We start from the raw sequence: 19,537 nt of genomic DNA, 5'->3' as shown, positions 1-19,537 counted from the left end.
GCAGCAGACGGCCAGCAAATAGGTGGTTCCAAACCCGAACCTCTAATTGCTAATCTTCCAGGTAGGATAATCGACTTAATGAAGACTCTGATGCCCGCATTGCGTGTTAATTGGGACAAGCTGTCCGCATGCAGGCAGAAGAAAGACGAAAGTGTCTCCGACTTTTTCACGAGGTTCGAAGAGACTTTTGTAGATCATAGTGGTCAGGATATGTGCACAGAGGGAGGACAGAGACTGTTTGTCGATAAATTTGTACATAATTTGTTACCTGAGCTATGCAATAAATTAAAAGATTCCGAGAGTGCGTGGGCTGTCTCTACAACTGCGCAAATACTTGCAACTGCACAGTATTATGAAAATAGGGATAAAGAAGAGAAAGAGAAATCAGATAAAAAGACGAAAGACTTAAAGACTAAAGTTCTTCTGCAGCAGGCGTATCCGCCTCGCATGAATCAGACTAATACGCAGCAAGGATCGTATCAAAGAACAGATTATAGTTCACCGAGACCACAATATCAGTGGAATCAGTGCGCGTATTGTAAGAAAGAAGGTCATTATAAAAATGAGTGTCCAGTCCTAGCGCAAAATAATGCAGCAGCAGCTCAGAGAGGTCGTGGTGGTTTTGTGCAAAATTCTAGAGGTCGAGGACGAGGTGCTATGCAGGGGCGGCTGGTGACATTTGAAAGTGGTGGGGCGTAAACTAATTTGCATATTGCACCGCAGCGAGCGAGCACAGCGAGCGAGCGAGCCCGAACCACCTTGCATCCATCCATACATCATTCATGCATCCACCCATCCATCCATCCATCCACCCACCCATCCATCCATCCACCAATTCTGCATCCATCCTGCATCCATCATTCATTCATGCATCCACCCATCCATCCAGCATCCATCATTCATTCATGCATTCACCCATCCATCCATCCTGCATCCATCATTCATTCATGCATCCACCCATCCATCCATCCATCCACCCATCCATCCTGCATCCATCATTCATTCATGCATCCACCCATCCATCCATCCACCCATCCATCCTGCATCCATCCATCCATCATTCATTTATGCATCCATCCATCCACCCATCCATCCACCCTTCCACCCATCCATCATCCATCCTGCATCCATTCATGTGTCCACCCATCCATCCATCCTGCATCCATCATTCATTCATGCACCCATCCATCCATCCATCCATCCTGCATCCATCATTCATTCATCCACCCATCCATCCATCCATCCACCCATCCACCCATCCAGCATCCATCCATCATTCATGCATCCATCCATCCACCCATCCATCATCCATTCCTGCATCCATTCCTGCATCCATTCATGCATCCATCCATCCATCCATCCAGCATCATCATTCATTCATGCACCCATCCATCCACTCTGCATCCATCCTGCACCCATCATTCATTCATCCACCCATCCTGCATCCATCATTCATTCATGCATCCACCCATCCATTCATCCACCCATCATTCATCCATTCATGTGTCCACCCATCCTGCATCCATCATTCATGCACCCATCCATCCATCATTCATTCATGCACCCATCCATCCATCCACCCATCCATCCTGCATCCATCATTCATTCATCCACCCATCCATCCATCCACCCATCCAGCATCCATCATTCATTCATTCATGCATCCATCCACCCATCCATCCATCCATCCATCCATCCATCATCCATCCATTCCTGCATCCATTCCTGCATCCACCCATCCATCCATCCATCATTCATTCATGCACCCATCCATCCACCCTGCATCCATCCTGCATCCATCATTCATTCATCCACCCATCCTGCATCCATCCTGCATCCATCATTCATTCATGCATCCACCCATCCATTCATCCACCCATCATTCATCCTGCATCCATCCATCATTCATGTATTTTATGACCCTATAACTTGCACACAGCTTGTCAGTGTTTAATACCAGTCTCGAACCTTGTACTCCAGCACCAATGATACATGATTAATATTAATTGTTTTTAAAAACATGTATTTATTCGACACCAATTTCACACCTTAGTCGGAACATCATTTTTATTTGTTTTTTAAAATATCTATTTATTTAACACCAGTGTAAGTCATGTATACATTTTTATGGTTCGATAAGAGGCTCGAACCTGGTTTCCCATCACCAAAGTCGGCCGTGCTATCCGTCCGGGGTTATGTAACAGGGCTATGTAGTGACCAGCCAATCCTGCGCCAGGATTGGCTGGGGGGGCACCATGACTCCTCGCCCAGTCGCCCTGTGTAACCCCGGGGGCTGCGGCCCGCCCCCTGGTCCTCTCTCTAAGGGGGAATTCACAAGAAAACGATCTGCGCATGCGCGGGCATGTTTGTGCCCAAACATACACTTGCGCAGCTGCAGCAGCCCGATCCTCCCCCCCCCCACCCCACCCCCCTTTCGCACTGCGGGAAGGTCGGGTGTCTCCCGGTTTCCCGGCTGGCAGATAGCGCGATTTTTTAAAATAATTGTGTTTGGCTTCTAGTGACGACGTGGTGGGTCCATGGGGCTTAGTAGGGCTTCGCCCCTACGCCCCAATGGACGCACCGCGCCTGGTGCTATGCCTCCACAGACGAATGACCGCCCTTCCAATCACTTTGATCAACGAAATGGACAGTCTGCCCAACAAAATAGATCTCAACAGTATCATGTTGAAGATTATTGTGAAAATGATGAGGGATTTCAGCAAAATGGGTACTAGGACAGCCATGGACAGAGAGAGGGAGTAGTATCAGTTCCAGTGGATCAGAGTGGGCCTTATGTCGCAGTAGCAACATCAGGTGTAGTCGAACCGTTTCTGTTGGATACTAGTGCAGCAAAAAGTTCTATCATTCATGCGAAACTCCCTGGCGCACCTTTGTCCGGCTTAACAAATGTTTCTGTAGGTTTTTCAGGCGCCCCTGTTTACAACCCCATATCTGGTCCTTTGTCTATTTCTGTTGGACCGTGTCAATTGAAAGCACCCCTGATTTTGACGACAGGTTGTAATGAAAATCTGCTTGGTTTAGACTTATTAAAACGACTATATGCGACATTGTACTGTTCTCCGGAAGGAGTACAGCTTACGTTGGGTAAAAGAATCACCTCTCCGATGTATTTGTCAATGGATGTACTCCCGCCAGAGCTGCGTTCACTCCCTGATACTCTTTGGGCGACTGGTCCTAACAATGTAGGCCTTTTGGAAATACCACCATATGTAGTCACTTTGAAAGCAAATGTAAAATTCCCACGAATTCCTCAATACAAAATATCTAGTGAAGGTGAACGTGCACTTTTATTGATTGTACAAGATTTGATTAAGAAAGGTGTGGTTGAAGAAACTAGAGGAAATGTCTGTAACAGTCCTGTATTACCGATTTTGAAAAGAACTGATCCTACAAAGCCTCCAGTGTATAGGTTTGTCATTGATCTCAGAGAAGTTAATAAGATTGTGGTACCGCAGTTCCCTGTAGTTCCAGATATTACTGCCTTGTTAACATTGATTCCTGCTACAGCCACATGGTTTTCAGTCATCGACTTGAAAAATGCCTTTTTCAGCATTCCGATAGCCGAGGAAAGCAGAGATATTTTCGGCTGCTGTCTAGGAGGTCGAAGCTTCAGATTTAAACGCGCTCCACAAGGCTATTGTGAGAGCCCATCCATTTACAGTCAGGCATTAAAAAGTCAGTTAGATTCCTTTGTACTTCCTCCAGGTTCTGCCCTAGTGCAGTATGTAGACGATCTTCTAGTGGCTGCCGATGACATGGAAACTTGCAAAGCAGCTACGATTTCGTTATTGCATCATTTGTCCAATTTGAATCACAAGGTATCACCTTCGAAAATGCAATATTGCTGCCAAGAAGTGACCTACCTAGGTCATCTCTTGTCAAAGGAGGGAAGGAAGTTGACCCCAGAGAGAATAAAAGCAATTACACAGATGAGTGTTCCTCGCACGCAGAGAGAAGTACGTGCCTTTTTAGGTATTACCTCTTACTGTAGACAGTGGATCCCAAATTTTTCTCTTTTAGCAAAACCGTTGGTAGCTTTGACTGGGAAAAATGTTCCGAGCCCGGTGCCATGGTCTGCTGAATGTCAGGAGAGTTTTTCTGAGTTACGAAAAGCATTGTGTTCAGCTCCTGTATTGGGTACACCCGACTACAGCAAGCCATTCACGCTCTATGTTCACGAGAGAGAAGGCTGCGCGTTGAGTGTTCTGACACAGAAATTTGGTGATAAACAACGCCCTTGTGCGTATTTTTCATCAACATTAGATCCGGTAGCTAGAGCGTTGCCTAGTTGTTTGAGAGCTACAGCGGCAGCTGCGGCTTCCATTCGACAATCTGCTGGTTTGGTGATGAACAATATGCTAGTGGTCATGGTTCCTCATGCTGTGGATACACTCATGAACAGAACCAAGACACAACACCTTACCAGTGCGAGATTATCTGGCTACGAGCTGACACTGCTAGCGAGTCATATTCAGATCAAAAGATGCAATGTATTGAATCCAGCAACATTGTTGCCGGCTAATCAAGAGTCGAGTGATTCCGAGCCCCATGATTGCTGTTTTAGAACTGAGGAAGAGACAAAAGGACGAATTGATTTAAAAGACACCCCATTGTCAGATCCAGATGGCACGTTGTATGTTGATGGGTCATGTTTTAAATTGGAAAATGGTGATGTGACTGCTGCCTATGCGGTAACGACTTTGAGTACGATTGTGGAGACTGCAAGAGTGAGTCAGAATTCTGCCCAAGCTGCGGAATTAATAGCTCTAACAAGAGCGTGTGTCTTAGCTAAGGAAAAGAGAGTGAATGTGTTTACAGATAGTCAGTACGCATTTGGCGTGGCCCATAGTTTTGGCCGTTTGTGGAAAGAAAGAGGTTTCATTACGTCCCATGGGACTAAGATTCAACATGGTCAGTTAGTTAACGACTTGTTGTAATCTCTAACCTTACCGACTGCAGTTGCGATTGTGAAATGCAGTGCTCATAAAGCAATCACGGATGATGTTGGTCGTGGGAATGCTTTTGCTGATGAGACCGCTAAACAGACAGCTAGGAATATGATGAGTAGAATGTATGTTGCAACATCTGCAAGATGGATTTCCGAGTCTGGAATGTGTGAGGATACAGTGGAAAGTGTGAAAGAGATTCAGAAAGAGGCAACTGAGGAGGAAAAACGTGCATGGAAAGAAAGTACGGGTAAGTTGGATTCGAGTGGGTGTTGGATTGATTTGTCGGAGCAACAGCGTTGGATGTTGCCTGATGCGTATGTGCTTGCAGTGGTGACAATGGCGCATGGAGTAGCGCATATAAGTTCTAAAGGAATCTGTAAGATGTTAGCTCCGGTCTGGAAGAATGATGGGATCAGTAAATGTGCAGAGAGAGTGGTGAAAAATTGTATGGTATGCCTGATGCATAATCCTGGCAAGGGAACCCCAACTCCTGCTGGTCACTTCGCTCCTCCTTCCTGCCCCTTTGAGGTAATTCAGCTAGATTTCATACACATGGATCGCTGTAATAATCTGAAATACGTCCTGGTGGTAGTCTGTGCATTCTCCAGATGGATCGAAGCATATCCACTAAAGGACAATACTGCCCTATCAACTGCCAAAATTCTTCTCAAAGAATATTTCCCTAGGTATGGAATGCCACGGATTGTATGGTCAGATAACGGAAGTGAGTTTATAGGGAAAGTTATGCAGAGTGTGTGTGCCGGTTTGGGCATCAAACAGAAATTTCACAGTGCAAACCATCCCCAGTCTGCTGGTTTAGTTGAGGGTTACAATGGCACCCTCAAACTAAAACTTGCTAAAATACAGGCATCCACGGGTTTATCCTGGCCAGACGCACTACCTTTGGCTTTGTTATCGACGAGAGCGACTGTGCATTCTAGGGTAGGGCTTAGTCCTTACGAAATAGTTTTTGGTCGCCCTGCGAATGTTTGGGGAGTGCCTAGGCCGAAAGAGTTTTGTTCTCTAGAATATCCTATGTTGATCGATTACCTTTACGACTTGACTGCTAAATTGAGTCTTATTCACCAACAGGTTTTCGAAGCATTGCCAAAGCCTCCGGAGAATCCAGGTCATCAGCTGAAACCCGGCGACCACGTTGTGGTCCGAAATTTCGCGAGGACAAAGAACCTTCAACCCAAGTTTGTCGGCCCCTTCCAGGTGCTGCTTGCAACGAGAACTGCCGTTCGTGTGGCTGGACGTAAGCACTGGATACACGCAACTCATGTCAAACGTGTACCTTTGCCACTTCCTTACGACGACTGGGTGAAGAAGGGAATTGGTGCCTCTGAATGCGAGCAAACACCCAAGTTTATCCCTTTCAGCGATGCCGAATTGGTAACTGACACTCCGAACTCTGACTCTCCTCCTGAAAAGACTCCTTTGAACTCTGAACATTTGTCCTCTACATCAGAAAAAACTCAGTCATCTGCGAACCTGAACACTGCGACAGCTACTAAGGATACATTATTTTCCGATCAAACGGTTCCTGCAAAACTAAAATACAACTTACGATCTCGTAATATGGACAAATAAAGCAGGAAACTGCCTATTGTGATATTTGAAATTTTGAACTTTTGCCTTCAGCCAGGAAGTTTGCTATTATTTTATTGTTTTTAATAATTGCCTTGCCGTCTGGGTAGCCGTAGGGTCGTGGCTGTGTGCCTAGTTGAATCTGCGGGGGTCAGACACAAGGTCGATCTTTCTGTTAGTTCTGGGAACTCCCAGGGCTGATAGAGGCATTTTCATCTACGTACACATCATCAGTGGTCGCGAGCGGATTGTAGAAGATGGAGCTTCCTGGGCTGCAACGAGAAAATGTGATCTATGTTCTCAGAAATAGACTTTACAGAATTCTTCACAGCAAATGCTTTCTGATGCAATGTGCCATTACATTTTTGATTGTTTTGATAACGTTGGTGGGTGGAATCGTCTTTGGTATGAGTTTGATTTTTATGCCAGTAACTACAGTACCTCCCCTTGATCCTGCTACCTCTACTGTTTCTTCTATACACTCTTTTCACTCGTTTCCTGAACATGAGCAAGCTCGACGCTCAGAATTTATCAATAACACTTTTGTACAGCTCTTGCACCAACACCAACTGGTAGTTAACACTACAGACTGCTGGGTGTGTGGCTTGATACCCCACACTATGGATAAAGGTATTCCCTATCTGGTTTTGCCTTTCAGCTATAATGGATCATTTCAGGCCCTTCAAACCATCTTTGCTTATGCCCTTGAAACCTATCCTCCACGTCCACCACGTTCCACTAAATATAACTCTGCCAACAAAGCTTTAGTCCAGGGAATTATTGACATGATCAAGGACGTCAATAATACTCCATCTTACCCTAGAGACGAATTACGAGTATATTTGAGTTGGAACTCTTCAGAGTATCGCCTTAGTTTGGGAGAAAGCAAACGGAAAAGCTCCACTCCAATCTGGCTCGTACCTCACCGAGGTCAGGTCTGTTTGCAAGGAAATGGGAGAAATCCGAGAGCTCAGCTAGGGAGGAGTGAGTGCGTCGAGACTTATGTGTTTCCGTCTAACTCTTCCCCTGCTTTTCTTACTGCTAGGGGTACCTACTTCATCTGTCAAGACAGAGCGTATACATGATTGCCTGCTGACTTTTCAGGATCATGTTATATTGCTCGACTATTGCCTCCAACATACACTGCTTCATCTGATTATCACAAGACCAGAGTAGCAAGAGGTGTTTTCAGCAAGGAAGACACCGCTGGTCAGGAAGCTGGAGACTTCTTCAAAGGCTTCCTTCCGTTCTGGGGGCCTATGGCCAATAGTAGAAACATACGTCAGCTAACACGGGTAGTTGAATCTACTATTACCGAAACTGCTGGTGCCCTTAGCAATTTGACAGTTGAGCTTCAGGCGGATAGACTCATGACGTTGCAGAACCGTATGGTTCTAGACGTAATACTTGCAGATCGAGGTGGGGTATGCAGAATGATCCAATCGAGCTGCTGTGTCTTTATTCCCAATAATGCTCCAACAGTCTATGAGGCGATCTCTAAGCTACACAAGATTTCCGACTCTATACACGTAGACAAGGGAAACTGGTCCTTCATGGAGTGGTTTTGGACTCTGATATCAGCGTGGGGATGGAAGGTTTTGATGGTCATTGGTGTCATCTTAGTATTCATATTCTCATGCTGCCTGATTATCCAGTGTGGTCCAGCTCTGTGTAGTCTTTGTGCTGCAACCTGTTTTAGGAAACCACCTGCGTTTGGAGAAAAGGCGCGAGAAAGGATGATGATACAACAACATGTCACTGACCTGATGAGCATAGAATTAGACTCTGACATAGACTGAGTAATTGCCTATGTAAGGGCAAAAGGAGGGTCTGAGGTTCCGTGACGATTTGAACCCGTGTTTTCAATATTGTCGGAAATACATAATATTGGTATCAGCGAACCGCAAATGATCCGTTTAGCATATCCTGGTGTTTTCGCTACGCTACGAGCAAGAGTACTCCTGTAACAAACACATTTCTGATCTACCCATGGCATCCATCTTAGATCATGGCGGCCATTTTGTGTTTCTTGCCCTCACATACGCAATAACCTCTGATCACTTCATTTCAATTAAGGACACGTAGCCTTAGCCGGAGATTCACCTCTCTAGTGACACGTGCAACTTAGACCAGAACACGCTGTAGCTGCATGACTCGACAAAGGCTGCCTCCTCTGCCCGAGGCCAGTCCTGCTGAACTGGTTCTCGTGTCCGTTGGCCTGATCACGATTAGGCGGCCGAAGCCGGTAGCCTTGCCCATTTACAACCCACAAACATCCCTTATCCTACTTTCCTATCTTCCACACCTGGCTCCGTTCCTTTCTTTCTGAATCTTTATTAGGGGGAGGTAACGAAATTTACGATGAGGCGGTCCGGCTCTTGAATGCAATATTGACAAGGGATTGTGATGAACTAGTGGGAACCCCTCTTCGTAATGTTTGGCATCAGATATTATCGACGGTTCCTGTGTAACGCCAAATATTTATTGTTTAGGACACAAAGGTTCTGGGAATGTATTACATGTAAAGAATTTGCTTCAAGCTCAAATTTTAGTATATAAGGAACAACCCTCTTTGTACAAATCGAACAGGCTCCTAGACACTGCCCATGCGTAGTTTCTGTGACTTCTGTATCCCTGCAGTAATAAACCTTTGGTCTTTGACGCCACCATCGAGAAGCCCGTGTTTCTGTTTATTTGTGCACCAAGACAGGTGGAACTCCGGGGTCTTCGGGTGTTGTTCCCTGACACCTCTGGACGGAACCAAAAAGTCCAGAACTCCAGCGCCAAATTGCTATTGGCCCGGAAAATAAATATTAAAGGCACGGCAATGTGAAACTCCCATGCATAACAACATTAAATACCCCAATTAATAAAGCAAATTAACATCGGTAAAAGTGTACTTTTCTGTTTCCATACATGTGTTGCTGTGTTACCATTTTGGCTGTAAAAAAGCCCACAATAATAAGCGTGAATTGGAAAGTTAAAAACAGAACATGTAGGTACTCATAAACATATAAGAGAAAACGCCGGACATCCAGCTACACATAATCCTATAAAACCATACGTCATCATTTTACTAGTGGTGCTGAGCAACTATTAGGCAAGCGTGATAATATAAGCAATAATATACTGTGCTCCGAAAAGTGTTTGGTATAATAGCAATGCTTTTTAAAAGCTGCATAATAAATTCTAGCAAAAAGAGCATGTTTTGGTTTATTTTAAAATGTATTGAAGCAAGCATGAATACGGCTAAAGTACTAGATGTAGCTTTGTATTTTATAGTAATTTACGTTTTACGGTATATGTTAGCAACAGAAGTATTGAAGCTTCCAGCTTTGGCGATGTATAGGTAAGGCTTTGGCTCAAGAAATGTTTGCAAAAACTTGTTCTGTCCCATTTAAGTACATGAACAGGTAATGAAAAAGGGGACCCTAATTTGAATAACAAAAGTATAGCAGTTGGCTTGTGTAAAATACGTAGGTGAGCTAAAGATGGTGTGTTGAGGTTTAGTTGATTGTGAAGTGGGTGCGAGCATTCTACTGTGAGGATCAAAGGGTGTGTGTAAGAGTGAGTGAAAGGAAAGGTCAGAGGGCATCTTTAACTTGTGTTTAAAACTGTATGTTAAAGTGAGTGTGAAGTAGATGGAGCAGTTGATAAGAAGAAATTTCTGGTGTGATAAAAGTGACTGCATGTGGCAAAAAGGAGAGAAGACTTTGCTTTAGGGCGTTAATCTTGCCCTGACAAAAGCTGCTGACAGAGACGACATTGTAAGACTCGCCAAAAGGACAGGAAGCAAATGTTGGGAGGCATGTGGCTATTACGTCTGAAGTATCTCTGATATGTAAAACAATGCGTGAGTTCTTTGGACCGGAATGGAAGCAGCAAGGGGGGATGCCGAAGGTACATTTTAAGAGGGGTGCAGTACTAAGTGGAGTGTAGGAACGCAAGGTTGTTACGGAAGACCAGAGCAGATATGGCAGGTTATACCGGGGGGCCCGAGGCTCGGACCTGCAGACTTTGGAGCAGGGGAGTGATGGTTGAATCTTGGCGTGGTTGAACATCCTGTGAGCCTGGGCACATTATACATTTCCAGAATACTGCAAAGAAGGTTCATCATATCGCTCACGTACGCAGTTGCTGCTGTTTTTTCAAATGGAAGGAACATTGAGCAGCAACCTCGGAGCGAAAGAGAGTGGTGGGGCGAGCTGTAGTGTTGTGACGGGGTCAGGCTGCAAATAATATTAAAGCATCGCACTTCTTGTAAAATCGGCGCCGCATTGAAATACCCAACATAGGCTGAAGTGCGGCCGCGAAATGCAATAAAAACAAGTCTTCGCGGCTCAATGCTGTTTAGGAGGTGGGAGGGAAAGTAGGAGAGGGGGAGTGGATGAAAGTGCTAGCAGCCACATGCTGGCAAATGGTGACCTGCAGAGCGCGTGAATGGGAAGAGTGGCCGTGGGAAGTGGGAGGGAAGTAGGAGAGTGATGGTGTGCGATGTGCACGCTGGGGCAGGGGAGCGGCAGCCTTTGAAGTATGATTGGGGGGAGGGAGCGGCAGCCTTTGAAGTCTGATGCGAGGCACAGACAAATGGTGGTGTGAAGTGGCTGGCCTCGTGCATGCGCCTGTCTCACATGAACTGTGTATAATCCGCCGTTTTGGCAGACTGTTCTTTCTCCCTTACTATAATCTCGCCAGCAATGCACAAGCGCATTGGCAGGCGAGACCTAAAAAGGGACAGTGTCAGCATCACTTAATCTCCACACATCTAAAAACAAGAAAATTTAACCTGACCTTGTATAATGTAACTGCCACTTTTCCAAAGCACTCCAATATCTTAGGATTCAGAAAAGGGGGTGGTGATGGACAGAACACTCCTACCCAGTAAACAGATCAGGGCTTGATCCATCACCGTTTTTTAGCTCACTGCACCATCCCAGCTCAGAACCTGGCTACATGCAAATTAGTCTGTCCCTGGCCCAGTGCATCATGGGAACAGGGCAGACCAAACTACCAAGCCAATTCTTATACTGGAAAGGAAACAAGCTTCCGGGGACCGGTTTCTGGCATTACAGCCGTCTTCGGCCCGGCTTGCTTGAATCCTGATGGTGCAGTGAGCAAGGGACTCATGTCTGTGTATACCCTTCCACGCTTATGGTGGACAAAACGATTCAGAAAAGGGGGTGGTGATGGACAGAGTAGCTGAATTAAGCAGAACACTCCGACCCAGTCAACAGATCAGGGCTTGATCCATCACCGTTTTTTAGCTCACTGCACCATACCAGCTCAGAACCTGGCTACATGCAAATTAGTCTGTCCCTGGCCCAGTGCATCATGGGAACAGGGCAGACCAAACTACCAAGCCAATTCTTATACTGGAAAGGAAACAAGCTTCCGGGGACCGGTTTCTGGCATTACAGCCGTCTTCGGCCCGGCTTGCTTGAATCCTGATGGTGCAGTGAGCAAGGGACTCATGTCTGAGTATACCCTTCCACGCTTATGGTGGACAAAACGATTCAGAAAAGGGGGTGGTGATGGGCAGAGTATCTGAATTAAGCAGAACACTACTACCCAGTCAACAGATCAGGGCTTGATCCATCACCGTTTTTTAGCTCACTGCACCATCCCAGCTCAGAACCTGGCTACATGCAAATTAGTCTGTCCCTGGCCCAGTGCATCATGGGAACAGGGCAGACCAAACTACCAAGCCAATTCTTATACTGGAAAGGAAACAAGCTTCTGGGGACCGGTTTATGGCATTACAGCCGTATTCGGCCCAGCTTGCTTGAATCCTGATGGTGCTGTGAGCAAGGGACTCATGTCTGAGTATACCCTTCCACGCTTATGGTGGACAAAACGATTCAGAAAAGGGGGTGGTGATGGACAGAGTATCTGAATTAAGCAGAACACTCCTACCCAGTAAACAGATCAGGGCTTGATCCATCACCGTTTTTTAGCTCACTGCACCATCCCAGCTCAGAACCTGGCTACATGCAAATTAGTCTGTCCCTGGCCCAGTGCATCATGGGAACAGGGCAGACCAAACTACCAAGCCAATTCTTATACTGGAAAGGAAACAAGCTTCCGGGGACCGGTTTCTGGCATTACAGCCGTCTTCGGCCCAGCTTGCTTGAATCTTGATGGTGCAGTGAGCAAGGAACTCATGTCTGAGTATACCCTTCCACACTTATGGTGGACAAAACGATTCAGAAAAGGGGGTGGTGATGGACAGAGTATCTGAATTAAGCAGAACACTCCTACCCAGTCAACAGATCAGGGCTTGATCCATCACCGTTTTTTAGCTCACTGCACCATCCCAGCTCAGAACCTGGCTACATGCAAATTAGTCTGTCCCTGGCCCAGTGCATCATGGGAACAGGGCAGACCAAACTACCAAGCCAATTCTTATACTGGAAAGGAAACACGCTTCCGGGGACCGGTTATTGGCATTACAGCCGTCTTTGGCCCGGCTTGCTTGAATCCTGATGGTGCAGTGAGCAAGGGACTCATGTCTGAGTATACCCTTCCACGCTTATGGTGGACAAAACGATTCAGAAAAGGGGGTGGTGATGGACAGAGTATCTGAATTAAGCAGAACACTCCTACCCAGTCAACAAATCAGGGCTTGATCCATCACCGTTTTTTTGCTCACTGCACCATCCCAGCTCAGAACCTGGCTACATGCAAATTAGTCTGTCCCTGGCCCAGTGCATCATGGGAACAGGGCAGACCAAACTACCAAGCCAATTCTAATACTGGAAAGGAAACAAGCTTCCGGGGACCGGTTTCTGGCATTACAGCCGTCTTCGGCCCGGCTTGCTTGAATCCTGATGGTGCAGTGAGCAAGGGACTCATGTCTGTGTATACCCTTCCACGCTTATGGTGGACAAAACGATTCAGAAAAGGGGGTGGTGATGGACAGAGTAGCTGAATTAAGCAGAACACTCCGACCCAGTCAACAGATCAGGGCTTGATCCATCACCGTTTTTTAGCTCACTGCACCATACCAGCTCAGAACCTGGCTACATGCAAATTAGTCTGTCCCTGACCCAGTGCATCATGGGAACAGGGCAGACCAAACTACCAAGCTAATTCTTATACTGGAAAGGAAACAAGCTTCCGGGGACGGGTTTCTGGCATTACAGCCGTCTTCGGCCCGGCTTGCTTGAATCCTGATGGTGCAGTGAGCAAGGGACTCATGTCTGAGTATACCCTTCCACGCTTATGGTGGACAAAACGAGTCAGAAAAGGGGGTGGTGATGGACAGAGTATCTGAATTAAGCAGAACACTCCTACACAGTCAACAGATCAGGGCTTGATCCATCACCGTTTTTTAGCTCACTGCACCATCCCAGCTCAGAACCTGGCTACATGCAAATTAGTCTGTCCCTGGCCCAGTGCATCATGGGAACAGGGCAGACCAAACTACCAAGCCAATTCTTATACTGGAAAGGAAACAGGCTTCCGGGGACCGGTTTCTGGCATTACAGCCGTCTTCGGCCAGGCTTGCTTGAATCCTGATGGTGCAGTGAGCAAGGGACTCCTGTCTGAGTATGCCCTTCCATGCTTATGGTGGACAAAATGATTCAGAAAAGGGGGTCGTGATCGACAGAGTATCTGAATTAAGCAGAACACTCCTACCCAGTCAACAGATCAGGGCTTGATCCATTACCGTTTTTTAGCTCACTGCACCCTCCCAGCTCAGAACCTGGCTACATGCAAATTAGTCTGTCCCTGGCCCAGTGCATCATGGGAACAGGGCAGACCAAACTACCACAGCACAGCGCAAAAATCCCCGCAGCAGCCATGTGGTTAAAGACAGTGACCTTCCCTGATCTATAATGTGGTACTGCAAACTGGAAGCCAAAGGGTTTGTGCTGCCTACTTGTCCCAAGGACAGAACACACATGAAAACTTGTTGCCCTTGACCCCAAACAATATATCCCCGGCGTTGTGCTATAGGAATTCCACATCCCTGCACAGGCTTACACATACAGACATGCATGCTCACCCATACACTCTCTCTCACATAAACACACTCTCAACACGCAAGCATGCACAAAACATACATTTAAGACCATTTTTACTTACCATATCTGCCACCGATTATCCCATGCCAGCAAAAGTGTGTTACATTGTTTATTACACTAAAAGTGAATAACAGATTATTAGTATAATAACAAACAGACAGAAATTAAGTCTTACGGAGACGCCCCTGTGTTCTTGGCACAGATTTTGCCACCTCCGAGGCCAGGGGTCGCAAGCACAGTGCCTGGGATCGCCAGGGCCAAGCCAGGGGCCACAGGTGCGACTCCTGAAGACTCCTAAATGATGACCATGGGGTTGCCCCTGGAAACTTTTACCCCCTTGGTTAGGGAGGAGCACGAGTCACCAAGCAACAAGCTAGTGCCAGCAATAAATGTGCCACAAAGTCAAATGTTTGGATGCCAAAAACTTACCAACTCAACAGGACACTTGCAAAATGTTATGACTATTGGGAACAGAATAATATAAGAGAATGATGAACTATACAGCCCAAAAGATGCTAACCAACCTATCACATAGCAACGTCAATGTTGTTAGTATAGTGAAGGAATAGAATTGGGAAAAACCATCCATCACTTCAAAACGGAAGGACCGAACAAAGAATATGAAGACCTTTTCCCACACCATCAATGAAAGAACAAAGTAGCACACACCCAGAATATAGAAAGAGCTGGTATGACAATGCAAAGGGGAACAGCCTTTACGACTTGGCTGTTACACCGTCATGCCGTTACAATGCGGTCTTTTCAACGCAAGTCGTTACCACGACTTGCGCTGGAAGGCGCTGCAGGACAAGGAATGTTTTAATTTACTATCCAACACCTTCCCTACTGTACGTAGGTTGGTGTTGGAATAGTAAATTAAAAAATTCCTAAGTCCGCACCCCCTCCAACGCAAGTCATGGTAACGACTTGCGTTGAAAAAACCGCATTATAACGACACGCGTTGTAAAAGTGCGCGTCGTAAAGCCGTACATCCAATGCAAAGGTACTTCAAACTCGCCCGAGACTGATTGAAGCCTTGAACAAACACACGATCATTCATAAGTGCCAGTGTAGACATTAAATAGTGCCAAAGACACCTACTCCCTGCCCAGTGAATAGGATTTCAAAGAATCTACTCCAGGAAAGGAGAAGGAGTAGTCAGATGTTTAAGACGTGTAAAGGGTTAGGGAGCAATGGGGAATTGTCATTCTGTATCAGAATAGGGGGTGGGAGGTTCCATCAGTTAATAGTAATCAATTGCAGCAGTGCTGATAGTCTTGGCACTGTTGTATGTCAACAGCTTCAATTAAGTGAAAAAAAATGCCTTCGTCAATTGTGTGTAGACATATTTACGTTCATAGGATTCCTCTGATATATAGCTCAGTGACTTAAGGCTCAAATCAATCCCGATTCTCTATATAGAAAATTAAACAAGCTCCAAATTCAAACCTTTTCAAATGCCAAATCACAAGACTAGGTTTGAAATCTTTTTAAGGAGAGACAGTTCCACAAATTATTCTCACATAAAAACCTGATTTGTCATATAATGTTTTTTCTTCTGTATTGCATCTCTCTCGTTTCTGAAATATTAGCACTGTCCAGAGTCTCATATCAATAGTATGTTTACTAGCCGATAGAAGGTAGATGCTTTCCTTTACTTGAACGCTGGTATAAGTAAACTGAATGGTTACAATAAATATATTATATATTATAAATATATTAATATGCTTTTTAACAATTTAGTATATTTTCATGAATTGTTATGATGAATGCTGCACAATTAAATATAATCATGTTACAATATAGGCTATAGAAACACTTCAGTCGTGATTGCTTAATAAGTCAACTAGTACGTTACCTGCATTTCAGTTGACGGTTGGTACACCGCCTGTTTTGCACCCATTTTCTCAGCCTCTCTGATTTCCTCACTTCTTTTGACAATCTCCCATGCTTCTTCCAAAACCTCTTCTACGAGTCTCCCAATCATCCTAAAAGGCTGAGGCAAGCGATCATGTGCTTGTTCTGGGTCCATGAGATAGTAGTCATCTTCGTCGTCTCTACTCCAGTTAGTTTCAGAAGGGTCTGGGATTTGCAAAGGGTCTTTCCTGAGGTATACAGGCATTCTTCCAACTTCCAAAGTTAAGTGTGTGGCGTTGATGTTCTGGGGAGATCTTACTTCAGTACGATGGGATTATTCAACAGGTTCCCAAGTGTAATCCTCTTTAAAGTCTGAAAAACCTTTGAAATAACAACAAAAAAGAGTGTTTGTGTTAGTTAAAGTTTCATCAGATTTTTGTCCTAATTTATTTATTTTAAGTCAGTGTAAAGTATTGTAATTTTATTGCAATTGCATTTATATAGCGCTTACTACCCCTAATGAGGCATCGAAGTGCTTTTTCGGAGAGTAGCACGCTACTCTGGAACCTATAAAGGATTAGTGGTGAATGAGTATAGTGAAATATGAAAGTAATATGAGTGGTAGATATGTTACTCAGTTATTTGGATTGAGAAGGATAGTGGAGGGATAGATGAGGGAAAAAGGTTTGCATTTATTTAGCTCTTCCTAACCCTGATGGGGTGTTGAAGCGCTTCTTAGGCAAAAAGCACACTACTCCAGAACCCACACAGGAGTAGGGGTGAATTAGTAAGTAGGCAAAGGACGCTGAGCGTTCCAACCCAATGTATAGCAAATAGGCACCATGACTTGCTACTAAATAAAAGTTGACATTTTTTACCTCTGTATTCAGTTACAGATAGAAAGTTTACATGCTGGAATAAGAAGAAGCATAATAGTTAGAATTTCCACTAATTAAATCCATCAGTATGTTAAATCTTTAAAAATGATGTCTGGGGGGGCGTGGCTTGGGAGCCTCATATGGCGGACATGCTTCAGTAGAGCTCTGCTAGCCTGAGCCCGTTCTAACCACCATCTGCCACTAATCCTGACCCCAGACACAGCAGGAATCCTGGAGTGATCAGGGCGGACATCGGTGCCCCCTCTGCAGCTTGACTTCGGCGGAGGTGAGCCGTGAGCGGCGATTGCCTGGGCCCAGAGCTGACGCGTTTGCAGCCTGGTGGAGATGGCGGTCGAGCACGGGACGCGCTACGCACACTGCGGAGCAGAGGTCGGTGATTGACGAATCCTGACATGGGGGTCCTGCCCGCAGATCGTCATCAATCTCCTGGGATTGCAGTTTGTGGTGACGGTAGGATCTCGGGACGGGGGGGGGCGGCCGGCGGTCAGGGTTGGCTACCGGGTCCTGGCCTTCCCTGTGGCGCCTCTCCCCCTCCTTCAATCTGCCACGAGGTGCTGAGGCAGTGTCCCTGGGCCTCTGGGAGTCCTCCGTACCAGCGTGGTGCCCGGCTGGGGCTGAGGGTCTTGGGGGTCATTGCCCCTGGAGAGGGCCTTGAGCGCGGTGTCATTGATCCCCCAGCCTGTCTCCATCTTTGAACCGATCGTTGGCCGGGACCCCACGGCGCCCTATGCCATGTGTGCAATGCTGGCATAGGTGGCATTTGCTCGACTGGGCCCCGGAGCGACCAGTGGGGAAGTCATTCGGATAGCTGCAGCATCGGTCCTGGGGGAGTCGGGCCGGCCTGCCTCAGCGTGGATGTGGTGGCGCTGGGGGCCTGGGCTCTCTCAGGCAGAAGTTAACCTCACATAAGGGGAAGAGAACAACTGTGGACACATGTGCTGACCCTGGGGCCCGTCCATCCTGGGCAAAAAGATTTACCGGGGTCTCCCTCTGTGTTGCTAACTGAGGACCTGAAGTACCCCTGGAGGCACAGAGGGCCTGCAAGAAGCGGGCCCCAGTGGGTGCGCCGCGTCGCCTTGGACATTACTTGGTGCCCCTCGCTCTCATAGTTTGCTGTCGCTCTAGCTCAGTCAACGACAATCTGAGATATGGGGTAACCTTGGTAGGCCTGCTATTGGGGATCCTGGTAGCAGTGGGCCTGGAGGAGGACTGGGTCGGGGGCCGGCGAGTCTGGTCCCTGTAGGGGGCCTACTTGGCTGTCCCTCCTTGGTGGCATAAGCGGCTGGGCTAGGCCTGTTGCGGCTTGCTGTCGGAAGGGTCCGATTCCGTGAGGCCCGGCATGGCGACCTGCCTTGGTTTCGTCTGAGTCACTGCCCATGGCTGAGTGGATCTGGCACTGAGGAGTCCCTCCGTCTGATACGTGCTGACAACGCAGCAGAGGAGAGCTTCGTTCTGTTCGACGTACTTGCCCTTGTTCTCAGTTTTTGTTTCACAACTTTGCCTACCTCTCCTCTTCATAATGGGCAAAGAAAACATGGGGCGGCTGCCCTCAAACAGAACACAACGGACCATTAAACCACCGTGCCCTTGGGGAAGGAGGTTGCCGAGGGCCTGTCCCCATGCAATGCAACTCTGCTTGCAGCAATCAATCAATCGCGGACTGTGCTCAAGGCCCAGATCGGGCGGTAAGATCTGAGGTGTTGTTCCTCTGCTAGAATCTTCGGAAAGCTGTGGATCGGATCACGGAGGCGGAGAACTCACCATGGTCAAGAGGAACCTGGCCTCGCGGGCCGAGGATGCATAAGGTAGAGTGCGGCGGAACAACATCCGACTGGTGGGCTTTTCAGAGGGTTGCGAGGGCGCATCCATGGACCTCTTCCTCTCTGGTTGGCTCAAAGCGCTGCTGTCACCATGTCCCCCTGTTTTGTGATTGAGAGGGCTCACTGTGCCTTGACTAAGAAGCCGCCTCCCGGGGAGCACCTAAGGCCCGTGATCGCCCGGCTCTTCAATTACGCCGATGGCGATGCCATCCTTCACTTTGCTCGGCTCCACAAGGACAAACTGACATTTAATTCTCATATAATCTTGGTCTTCCCCGATTATACCAGTCTGGGGCAGCAGCAGAGCCAATCCTTTGTTGCGGCCAAGCGACGGCTCCGGGAGCTGAACTTATCCTATGCATTACTATTCCCCG

General features: G+C 46.8%; 1 protein-coding gene across 2 annotated transcripts in view; it reads right to left on the bottom strand.

Annotated features, from left to right (window-relative positions):
* WDR93 (WD repeat domain 93) overlaps positions 1–19,537 on the bottom strand; it is a 693,419-nt gene that overhangs the window by 645,398 nt on the left and 28,484 nt on the right. For both annotated transcript variants that reach the window (XM_086958144.1, XM_086958145.1), the window contains exon 2: positions 16,446–16,825. In XM_086958144.1, the coding sequence (XP_086814270.1) occupies positions 16,446–16,709 (264 nt within the window). In that variant the 5' untranslated portion in view covers positions 16,710–16,825. The remainder of the gene's footprint in view (positions 1–16,445; positions 16,826–19,537) is intronic.

Source organism: Lissotriton vulgaris, chromosome 2_1 (assembly GCF_964263255.1).
Source record: "Lissotriton vulgaris chromosome 2_1, aLisVul1.2, whole genome shotgun sequence".
Lineage (NCBI taxonomy): Eukaryota > Metazoa > Chordata > Amphibia > Caudata > Salamandridae > Lissotriton > Lissotriton vulgaris.
This window is presented reverse-complemented; position numbering and strand designations above follow the sequence as displayed.